General features: G+C 41.3%; 1 protein-coding gene across 1 annotated transcript in view; it reads left to right on the top strand.

Annotated features, from left to right (window-relative positions):
* The window catches only part of LOC139755181 (UPAR/Ly6 domain-containing protein CG9338-like), a 271,921-nt gene that overhangs the window by 231,549 nt on the left and 27,421 nt on the right, over positions 1 to 12,951 (top strand). The window contains exon 3 of the mRNA XM_071673352.1: positions 6,518 to 6,688. Coding sequence (XP_071529453.1) covers positions 6,518 to 6,688 — 171 coding nt within the window. The remainder of the gene's footprint in view (positions 1 to 6,517; positions 6,689 to 12,951) is intronic.

The following is a 12,951-nucleotide window of genomic DNA, read 5'->3' as shown; positions in this document are numbered from 1 at the left end:
AGTATCCTGCATCTCTTCCCTGTCATCCTGCACTCCCGCATTCTGCCTCTTCTGAACAGCTTGTCCCTCTATGTTTTCCCTCCATCCTCTCATCTTTCCCAGTGTCGTGCATTTTTCTCCCGAGCAGTCAGGCTTTTTTTTCTCTCTCAAAAGCACCTCGACCCATAATTCCCCCTTTTCTAGAACTCTACCTTTTTTTCATCCTAAAATCATGCCCTTTGCCGTACCAATCTTTCCTTTTTCCTAACAGACTTTCAAGGATATTTAAGTACAGAAATACTTAGATAGGTGAAGATCTGCTGTCGCTACAAAGGCTCTGTACACCAGATTAATGTAAAAGTACTGAAAGTACTTCATCCTAAACTAACTCCGGAAACTTACAAAAATACGAGGTGTGCTTTATATTTTCCCTGGAAGCAGAAAGCAAAAATGATTTTACAGGTTTATAGAAACTGAATGTGTCAGTGAGAGGGTGTTAGCATCAGATACAAAACTGTACAGTTAGTGAGAATATATACATATAAAACCCGACCAAACGCTAATACCACAAAAGTTCCTACCTAAAAACACGAGTAGGCTTCCGAGAAGTGCAAAACATGAGTCCACAGATAACATACTGTGGCGAGAGTTACACGAATCACAAGTCTGAAGTTTAGTGAAGCTCCACAACGTCGGGGGGAGTCACACGAACGAGTCTGAAACTCACTAAAGCTGCACCACGCCGGAGGGACTAACACGAAGAGGTCTGAAACTCACTGAAGCTACACAATGCTGGAGGGGTCACGGACAGCCAAAGAGGCCCATAAAAGCTACGAGGACCCTGGTCACGAGAATTCCGTCACAGAGTGACACCAAGCGGCCAACTTGAAACTGTGAGGAGGTAGTAAGCGTCTTTCTGTAAGAGGATCCATCTTGGAGGGGAAGCGGTCCTGGTGAGAAGGGAGAGGAGAGCGAGGAAGGGAAAGACAAGGGCGGAGAGAGAGAGAGAGAGAGAGAGAGAGAGAGAGAGAGAGAGAGAGAGAGAGAGAGAGAGAGAGAGAGAGTAGGTCAGAGAAAGACAAAGCCTGTTTTGGTATATAGTACGGGAGTTCTCTACCCTATACCTCTATACAACCTCACGATGGAGAGCTGCTCCACTCACGTCCAAGTGAGGACCAGCCAGCCACGTACACGTCCTGGTAGGGACCAGCCTGGCTGCTGGTCCACGAGGCCCTTCACACGTTCACGAAAAATCACCTAGAAATAGAAAGTTTCCGGTTCACTTTGTTCACGTAACTTAATACCGCAGAAACTCCCAAAAACTGTGAAAGGGTTAACAAGAGAACAGCTAGTGCAAGGCGTTAGAGAAGAGGAGCACCTCAGACACAAGAACTTGTGTCTGGAGTTTAAAATAGAAAAAAAATGCTGGTCTCCGTTATTCGAGCCGTACTAAATCTCCTGTCTTGATATCACCCTTTAAACTTATGTATCGTTACAACGTAATACTACGCAAATGTGTTGTGTAACCTCGTCACTGGTTGCAGCATGACGAGAGCGTAACACATTTGTGGGTCATATGTCGTGCAATCACCGTGATTAACGACAGAAATATAAGAACATGACTTTTTTCACTTCATTCTTTTCTGTCCTACGAGGCGAGTAGAAAATGCCGAAACATTTTGTAACATTAAACACGGCTGCTTTTATTTTTTCCCCTTCACATATTTCCTTCCCCTCCTTTTATTTCCTCCGCCACAAGCAAATTTCCCTTCAGCTTTAGTTCCCACAGGAGAGTCATACGTCCAGAATGGCGGTCATCCGCCACCAACACCTCATCCTGACAGGCGGTGAGGCGATGTTGTCGAGCTCTGACCTCCCATCCCACTCGGATCGCCCCAAGCCTAACCCTCTACCAAAACCACAATCTGTCACATTCTCCCTCTCCCTCCTCTTCGAACCCGAGTGCCTCCCGTTCCCATCTCCCAAACTGTAACGTCTCCCCTCCAAACCTCCCAGACCCTAGAGTCTTCCACCCAGCCTGCTCAACATGCAAGTCCCGTGTCTGGGTTCCGTGTATTAACCTAGTACCACATTTTCACACGTAAATCTTGTACGCCTTCGGACGGCCGCATTCACCTTGGTTGATCTCCCTCACCGTAACGCAGTCAGTGCACGAGGGAGCTGGCGGTGCTGGTGTTAGTTGTAGCAGATGTTAGTGTCAATGTTAAGCCAAATATTTTTTGATATATTCATGGATCTTTGTATTTTGACATTCTTTCCTAGTTTATGTGTCTTCGTATTCAAATATTCTTCTCCTTATGTATCTTCGTATTCAAATATTCTTCCCCTGTTTCTGTACCTCCGTTTTCAAATATTCTCACCCTATGTATATTTGTATTCAAACATTATTTCCCTGCTTTCTTATTTTCGCATTCAAATAATCTTCCTCTGATAATGAATCGTCGTATCAAGATATTCTTCCCATAGTCATGGATGTTCGTATTTAGATATGCTTCCCTTGCTTATGTCTCTTCGTATTCAGTTATTCTTCCTATATTCCTATATCTTTGTATCCTTTGTATCCAGATATTCTTCCTATGTTTATATCTTTGTATTCAAACATTCTTCGTTTATGCAACGTGGTATATGAATATTTTCCCTTTCTCTATGTATCTTCGTATTTGAATATTCTTTCCGAATTTATGTATCATCGAATTTGAATATTTTTCCTGTGTTGATGGATCTTCCAATGCAATCTTTCTTAACTAATCCCACTTAAGTGTACATATGTTGTAAACCCTCGGAATCTTTCTATCCCATTTCTAACCGTACATTATCTTACAAACTTATACACTTATCGCTACACAGACCTTACGACACTATAAGTTCGTGTTCTGTATGCACTTGTATATATATATATATATACATATATATATATATATATATATATATATATATATATATATATATATATATATATATATATATATATATATATATATACATATATATATATATATATATATATATATATATATATATATATATATATATATATATATATATATATATATATATATATATATATATATATATATATATATATTCTTCTTCTTTTAAACTATTAGCCATTTCCCGCGTTAGCGAGGTAGCGCTAAGAACAGAGGACTGGGCCTTTGTGGAATATCCTCACCTGGCCCCCTCTGTTCCTTCTTTTGGAAAATTAAAAAAAAAACGAGAGGGGAGGATTTCCAGCCCCCCGCTCCCTCCCCTTTTAGTCGCCTTCTACGACACGCAGGGAATACGTGGGAAGTATTCTTAATCCCCTATCCCCAGGGATAATATATATATATATATATATATATATATATATATATATATATATATATATATATATATATATATCTGGAGGTATTTACCTACAGGTAATTCCTCTCATACTATCTGCTCCAATCTGTCTAAGACTTCATGGTATGTGATACCATTCTTTTGGACATTTTATACTCTTGGAGTTGTCAGACGCTACACGTTGTAGTGCCAGCTAGAACTATCATTTCCCTTATCTTATCATGATATCTTGACCCCTAGCCTCAACTACAGAACCACTGGATTTCAAGACTCGCTTTCCGTCCTCACCAACCATTAGTCCCAGCACTTACCGTACCCAGCTGACTCCCTTTTCTGACCTCCGAACCTATTTATCTAGCAAGGTCTTTCCTCCAGCTGTTTTGACCCCTTACTCAGGTGGCTCCATCTTCACATCACGGCACGTAATGGCCTCTCGGTTCACCTTCAGAGCCAGCAGTCATTGCTGCTTTTCCCTCAGCAACAGGTGACAAGGAACACCAAGAACACTTCTTGTTTCATACTAGGTAGAAGCTGCTAGTATGACCTCGTATCACAGTGAGGTAGAGTGACGGAACAGTCTGCTGGTTTGTTCACTATTAGGGCGACCCGAGAGGGTGGATAAGGAAAGGGAGGGAAGCCAGCTGCACAGGGAGGCTCCCATCTGGCCCCTGACCCAAACATTATCACGGTCACCTGCCAATGCCACCGACGCGACTCCAGCAGCAACAACAACAGCAGAACTATCACTCTCATGATCACCATCGCCAACATATCTTCACTAGCATCATCAGTACCAGGATCACTGTATGTTAACACCATCACCAGGATCACTGATGTCCAACACCACAAGCCAGCAGCATCACCGCCACTCCTGCCTGTTGATATCCGCCTTCCGTTCTGAGGCCAAGTTTTTTCCCTTGTTCCCTAGGGAAGGTAGTAGTGTATGTTGTTAGGGCGGGGCGGGGCGGGGCGGGCCAGAGGTCGAGGGAGGGAGTGGTGTCTCTTCCACTGGATGGGTAGCAAGACGACGGGGCGGGCGACAAGAACGTGCCATTCATCTTTTTTATATATATTTTGGTCTGGGAGGAATAATGATTTACTGTTATTCTGTGTCACAGTATATATCACAGCCACACCTCAAGTATACAGACACTCTCACGTAACATTCATTGATGTTTAGTCTTTGCCGTTATAAGCGGCTTGCCTGACTGTGCACCGCAGGTTCATCTTGCGTGCGTGGTGGGTAGATCATGATATCAGACGTTACAAAGATGGTTCATTACATAGGCTTACAGTCTTTCCATGTGGTACTTGATACAGATGAATCACAAAAGAGCACGTGATTCAGACAGATGAAACACGAAGATGCGAGCGCTTTCGTGATAATTTACGTCTTCAATGATACAGAGATAATGAATTAATCATCTCTGTATCATGTTCAGGCTTACCTACCTGAAGGAAGAATCCGTAACAGTTTGATTTGAATCCCTTTACCAATATTTTCAGCCTATCTGTATTTAGCTTTATAGGCAAACACGATATATTTGGATCGCATGATATTCGAGGCAAGTTCTGAGGTCACAGAATTAGAAATGATCCTAAGGCATATGTAGTTTTTGTTAGCTCATGAGCGATGTGCCAGTAGACGTACACACTGTTTATTCAAAAAATTTTCTCTTGTTACCAAAAAGCTAAGTTACAACGTTAATACTTTCACCCATCCTGTTGTCAGAGTTGAAGGAGCCGAAGTTAGACATACATTATGTATTATAATCATTTTCAAACTTCAAGAGCACTGTATTTTAGCCACGTGTGGTTTGTAAGTTTTGTAGGATCAAAGGGAGTTATCTGCCAGGGTAGTGGGAAGTAGTATTGGTTTGTTACTTTTGTACAGCTGGTGTACTGTGAAAGTGTCATGTGAGTGGCTGTTTGCTTGTGTTTTGGAATAAATCAGGTGCATTTGCATCGTGGCGTCTGTGCTTTAAAACGTCTTTGGACACAGCATTACCTGGATCACTAAACTATTATTACAATCTTATCAAAAGCCTAATTACCTGCATTTCTACGTTATTTTCCGCATATTTTGAATTGTCTTGGGAAAGCCAAGGATAATTTTCAAGGTTTCATTTTTGTCATAGTCTATGCGCAATCAAAGTTGGTGCGTGATGATGTATACGAGACGCCATACAGTCCGTGTACATAATTATGGCAATTTTAATATTAGCATCATATTCAAGGTTATTCACCTTTCGCCAATACCTTGCGAACTCTGATAGTATCATCTTTATCATCATCAAGTACTGTGCAATATTGAACCGTCCAGCATCTAGAGTTTTTGATGAAAAATGAATGATTTGTCAATACCAAATAATGCATTTACCATATACCAAATACCAAATCATTATTAATTTCTATATGAGAGTAATTGCAGGGAGAACATCAAGCACTGTGCAATTTCGTTCGACCTGTACCTAGAGTTTATGTTGAAAAATATATGACTTGTTGGTATAAAGTTATGCATTAATTAAACGCCAAATCATCATGTTCTGTATGAGAGCAATTGCAGGGAGAACATTTGCCAGTGGCATCGGATGGCGGGTATCAGCCTGGCCTTCACGGGTGTAGGAGTCCTGACCCAATGGAGTGAGGCTGGTTTCTGTGGTACTGTCAGCGGGGTGTTGTATGTGTCAACCATGGGAAGGTGCCACTAGAAAGACTATTTGCCCTTATCGATGCGGTCTTGTCTGTATCCCTTCAGTCAGCACTTCCGCTCCTGTTGTTGCCAGTGGTGCTGCACATCATGATGATATATGGCTTAAAAGTTTGATCTGTTACGTTTTTGTCTTCATACGACAACTTATGTCTGACTCATGCTTCACGTTACCACTGACTGCACCATCCTCACTCCTTTTCATTCTGTTCTCGACACCGTAATGATCTTTCCTCCTTGTCGTCTGGAGTCCTCTCCAGCCCTATGACCCATCCCTTATTCAACGGCTTCATCTCCTTGCACTTACAGTTCCATCTCCTTCCTCCTGTGGTTTTTACTCTTCTGTGCCAGCTTGCCACTTTAGAATGATCTCACTTCGAAGACTTTCTTTCTCCTCACTCCCTCCTTATCGTACCATTAACCTCCACCCCACAGCAGGCTACACAATGGTCCATCATTAAGAACAATATCATCTTGCAGGGTCGGCGATCAAATGCTACGTCTGCAACAGCCACACCAACGAGACCTGCAAGGACCTGTCATCACCCAAAGCCAAGGATCTTTTGATGGAGTGTGGCGACCTGGTGGGCGGAGAGAAGTACACCTTCTGCAGGAAGCTCGACATGTACCTTGACATGGACTTTGGAAAACGTGAGTACACACACATACACACACACACACACACACACACACACACACACACACACACACACATACAAACATACACACACACACATACACACATAACTATATATATATATATATATATATATATATATATATATATATATATATATATATATATATATATATATATATATATATATGGTTGTATGGTTGCGAGGCGTGGGCTATGGATAGAGTTGTGCGCAGGAGGGTGGATGTGCTGGAAATGAGATGTTTGAGGACAATGTGTGGTGTGAGGTGGTTTGATCGAGTAAGTAATGTAAGGGTAAGAGAGATGTGTGGAAATAAAAAGAGCGTGGTTGAGAGAGCAGAAGAGGGTGTTTTGAAATGGTTTGGGCACATGGAGAGAATGAGTGAGGAAAGATTGACCAAAAGGATGTATGTGGCGGAGGTGGAGGGAACGAGAAGTGGGAGACCTAATTGGAGGTGGAAAGATGGAGTGAAAAAGATTTTGAGTGATCGGGGCCTGAACATGCAGGAGGGTGAAAGGCGGGCAAGGAATAGAGTGAATTGGATCGATGAGGTATACCGGGGTTGACGTGCTGTCAGTGGATTGAATCAGGGCATGTGAAGCATCTGGGGTAAACCATGGAAAGTTGTGTGGGGCCTGGATGTGGAAAGGGAGCTGTGGTTTCGGGCATTATTGCATGACAGCTGGAGACTGAGTGTGAACGAATGGGGCCTTTGTTATCTTTTCCTAGCGCTACCTCGCACACATGAGGGGGGAGGGGGATGGTATTCCATGTGTGGCGAGGTGGCGATGGGAATGAATAAAGGCAGGCAGTGTGAATTGTGTGCATGGGTATATATGTATGTGTCTGTGTGTGTATATATATGTGTACATTGAGATGTATGGGTGTGTATGTTTCCGTGTGTGGACGTGTGTGTATATACATGTGTATGGGGGTGGCTTGGGCCATTTCTTTCTTCTGTTTCCTTGCGCTACCTCGCAAATGTGGGAGACAGCGACAAAGCAAAATAAAAGAAATAAAGAAAAAAAAAAAAAAAATATATATATATATATATATATATATATATATATATATATATATATATATATATATATATATATACATATATATATATATATATATATATATATATATATATATATATATATATATATATATATGTATATATATATATATATATATATATATATATATATATATATATATATATATATATATATATATATCCCTGGGGATAGGGGATAGGGGAGAAAGAATACTTCCCAAGCATTCCTCAGGTGTCGTAGAAGGCGACTAAAGGGGACGGTAGCGGGGGGCTAGAAACCCTCCCCTCCTTGTATTTTAACTTTCTAAAAGGGGAAACAAGAGAAGAAGTCACGCGAGGAATGCTCATCCTCCGCGAAGGCTCAGATTGGGGTGTCTACATGTGTGTGGATGTAACCAAGATGAGAATAAAGGAGAGATAGGTAGTATGTTTGAGGAAAGGAACCTGGATGTTTTAGCTCTGAGTGAAACGAATGTCTTGGGAATAAAGTCAGGGGTTAGTGAGAGGACAAGAGCAAGGGAAGGAGTAGCACTACTCCTGAAACAGGAGTGGTGGGAGTATGTGATAGAGTGTAAGAAAGTAAACGCTAGATTTATAAGGGTAAAACTGAAAGTTGATGGAGTGAGATGGGTGATTATTGGTGCATATGCACCTGGGCATGAGAAGGAAGATCACGAGAGGCAAGTGTTTTGGGAGCAGCTGAGTGTGTTAGTAGTTTTGATGCACGAGACTGGATTATAGTGATGGGTGATTTAAATGCAAAGGTATGTAATGTGGCAGTTGGGGGAATAATTGGTGTACATGGGGTGTTCAGTGTTATAAATTGAAATGATGAAGAGCTTGTAGATTTATGTGCTGAAAAAGGACTGGTGATTGTGGATACCTGGTTTAAAAACAGAGATATACATGAGTATACATATGTAAGTAGGAGAGATGGCCAGAGAGCGTTATTGGATTACGTGTTAATTGACAGGCGCGCGAAAGAGAGACTTTTGGATGTTAATGTGCTGATGGTGCAACTGGAGGGATGTCTGATCATTATCTTGAGGCGAAGGTGAAGATTTGTAAAGGTTTTCAGAAAAGAAGAGAGAATGTTGGGAAGAAAAGAGTGGTGAGAGTAAGTGAGCTTGGGAAGGAAACTTGTGTGAGGAAGTACCAGGAGAGACTGAGTAAAGAGTGGAAAAAGGTGAAAACAAAGGACGTAAGGGGAGTGGGGAAGGAATGGGATGTATTTAGGGAAGCAGTGATGGCTTGCGCAAAAGATGCTTCTGGCATGAGAAGCGTGGGAGGTGGGCAGACTAGAAAGGGTAGTGAGTGGTGGGATGAAGAGGTAAGATTATTAGTGAAAGGGAAGAGAGAGGCATTTGGATGATTTTTGCAGGGAAATAATGCAAATGAGTGGGAGATGTATAAAAGAAAGAGGCAGGAGGTCAAGAGAAAAGTGCAAGAGGTGAAAAAGAGGGCAAGTGAGAGTTGGGGTGAGAGAGTATCATTAAATTTTAGGGAGAATGAAAAGATGTTTTGGAAGGAGGTAAATAAAGTGCGTAAGACAAGGGAACAAATGGGAACTTCAGTGAAGGGGGCTAATGGGGAGGTGATAAGAAGTAGTGGTGATGTGAGAAGATGGAATGAGTATTTTGAAGGTTTGTTGAATATGTTAGATGATAGAGTGGCAGATAAAGGATGTTTTGGTCGAGGTGGTGTGCAAAGTGAGAGGGTTAGGGAAAATGATTTGGTAAACAGACAAGAGGTAGTAAATGCTTTGCGGAAGATGAAAGCCGGCAAGGCAGCGGGTTTGGATGGTATTGCAGTGGAATTTATGGAAAAAGGGGGTGACTGTATTGTTGGCTGGTTGGTAAGGTTATTTAATGTATGTATTACTCATGGTGAGGTGCCTGAGGATTGGTGGAATGCTTGCATAGTGCCATTGTACAAAGGTAAAGGGGATAAAAGTGAGTGCTCAAATTACAGAGGTATAAGTTCGTTGAGTATTCCTGGGAAATTATATAGGAGAGTATTGATTGAGAGGGTGAAGGCATGTACCGAGCATCAGATTGAGGAAGAGCAGTGTGATTTCAGAAGTGGTAGAGGTTGTGTGGATCAGGTGTTTGCTTTGAAGAACTTTCCATGGTTTACCCAAGACGCTTCACATGCCCTGATTCAACCCATTGACACCACGTCGACCCCGATATACCACATGGTTCCAATTCACTCTATTCCTTGTACGCCTTTCACCCTCCTGCATGTTCAGGCCCCGATCGATCAAAATCTTTTTCACTTCATCTTTCCACCTCCAATTTGGTCTCTCACTTCTCCTCGTTCCCCTCCACCCCTGACACATATATCCTCTTTGTCAATCTTTCCTCACTCAATTTCTCCATCTGACCAAAACATTTCAACATACCTTCTTCTGCTCTCCCAACTACACTCTTTTTATTACCACACATATCTCTTACCCTTTCATTACTTACTCGAGCAAACCAAGTTAAACCACATATTGTTCTCAAACATCTTATTTCCAACACATCTACCCTCTTTCGCACAGCCCTATCTATAGCCCACGCCTCGCAACAATATAACATTGTTGGAGCCGCTGTTCCTTCAAACATACCCATTTTTGCTTTCCAAGATAATGTTCTCGCCTTCCACACATTTTTCAACGCTTCCAGAACTTTCGCCTCCTCCCCCACCCTGTGACTCACTTCCGCTTCCATAGTTCCATCCGCTGACAAATCCTCTCCCAGATATCTAAAACACTTCACTTCCTCCAGTTTTTCTCCATTCAGACTTACATCCCAACTGACTTGTCCCTCAACCCTACTCTACGTAATAAGCTTGCTCTTATTCACATTCACTCTCAGCTTTCTTCTTTCACACACTTTACAAAACTCAATCACCAGCTTCTGCATTTTCTCACCAGAATCAGCCATCAGCGCTGTATTACTAGCGATCAACAGCTGACTCACTTCCACAACAGACTGCATACTTGCCCCTCTCTCCAAAAATCTTGCATTCACCTTCCTAACAACCCCATCAATAAACAAACTAAACAATCATGGAGACATGACGCACCTCTGCAGGAAATCGGCATTCACTGGGAACCAATCACTTTCCTCTCTTCCTACTAGAACACATGCCTTACATCCTCGATAAAAACTTTTCAATGCTTTTAGCAAATTGCCTCCCACACCATATACTCTTAATACCTTCCACAGAGATTCTCTACATACAAATCCATTTGCTTTTCTAAGTATTTCTTACATACATTCTTCACAGCAAACACCTCATCCACACATTCTCTACCACTTCTGAAACCACACTTCTCTTCCCCAATCTGATGCTCTGTACATGCCTTCACCCTCTTAATCAATACCCCTCCATATAATTTTCCTAGAATACTCAACAAACTTACACCTCTGTAATATGAACATTTACCTGTATCCCCTTTGCCTTTGCACAATGGCACTATGCATCCATTCCGCCAATCCTCAGGCACTTACCAACCACTTAACAACAGACACCCTTTTTTTTTTTAATAGATTCCACTGCAATCCCATCCAAACCCGCAGCCATGCCGGCTTTCATCTTCCTCAAAGCTTTCATTACCTCTTCTCTGTTTACCAAATCATTCTACCTAACCTTCTCACTTCGCACACTACCTCGACCAAGACACCCTATATCTGCCACTCTATCATCTAACACATTCAACAAACCTTCAGAATACTCACTCCATCTCCTACTTACATCACCACTACTTCTTATTACCTCCCAATTAGTCCATTAGTCCCCTTCAGAGATGTTCCCATTTGTTCTCTTGTCCTATGCCCTTTATTTACCTCCTTCCAAAACATATTTTCATTCTTCCTAAAATTTGATGATACTCAATCACCCCAACTCTCATTTGCCATCTTTTTCACCTGTTGCACCTTTCTCTCGACCTCCTGCCTCTTTCTTTTATACACCTCCCTGTCATTTGCACTATTTCCCTGCAAAAATCATCCAAATGCTTCTCTCTTCTCTTTCGCTAATAATCATACTTCTTCATCCCACAAATCACAATCCTTTCTAATCTGCCCACCTCCCACGCTTCTCATGCCAAAAGCTTTTTTTGCGTAAGCCATCACTGGTTCCCTAAATACATCCCATTCCTCCCCCACTCCCCTTACGTGCTTTGCCCTCACATTTTTCCATTCTGTACTCAGACTCTCCTGGTATTTCTTCACACATTTCTCCTTCCCAAGCTAACTTACTCTAATCACTCTCTTCACCCCAACATTCCCTTTTTTTTCTGAATACCTCTACTAATCTTCACCTTCGCCTTCACAAGATAATGATCAGACATCCCTCCAGTTGCGCCTCTCAGCACATTAACATGAAAAAGTCTCTCTTTCAGGCGCATGTCAATTAACACGGAATCCAATAACGCTCTCTGGCTATCACTCCCACTTACAAACGTATACTTATGTATATCTCTCTTAATAATCCAGGTATTCTCAATCACCAGTACTTTTTTAGCACACAAATCTACAAGCTCTTCACCATTTCCATTTACAACACTGAACACCCCATGTACACCAATCATTTCCTCAACTGCTACATTACTCACCTTTGCATTCAAATCACCCATTAATATAACCCAGTCTAGTGCATCATAATTACTACACACTCACTCAGCTGCTCCCAAAACACATGCCTTTCATGATCTCTCTTCTTTTGCCTAGGAGCATACGCACCAATAATCACTCATCTCTCTCTATCCACTTTCAGTTTTACCCATATCAATCTAGAGATACCTTTCTTAAAATCTATCACATACTACCACCACTCCTATTTCAGGAGTAGTGCTACTCCTTCTCTTGCTCTTGTCCTCTCAGCAACCCCTGATTTAACTTTCAAGACATTCCTCAACCACTATTCCCCTTTACTCTTGAGCTTCGTTTGACTCAGAGCTAGAATATCCAGGTTACTTTCCTCAAACATACTACCTATCTCTCCCTTTTTCTCATCCTGGTTACATCCACACACATATAGACACCCCAGTCTGAGCCTTCGAGGAGGATATATATATATATATATATATATATATATATATATATATATATATATATATATATATATATATATATATATAGATATATATATATATATATATATATATATATATATATATATATATATATATATATATATATATATATATATATATATAT

This window comes from Panulirus ornatus, chromosome 18, assembly GCF_036320965.1.
Source record: "Panulirus ornatus isolate Po-2019 chromosome 18, ASM3632096v1, whole genome shotgun sequence".
NCBI lineage: Eukaryota > Metazoa > Arthropoda > Malacostraca > Decapoda > Palinuridae > Panulirus > Panulirus ornatus.
Note: the sequence above shows the minus strand (reverse complement) of the source record. Positions and strands in the feature narration are given on the sequence as shown.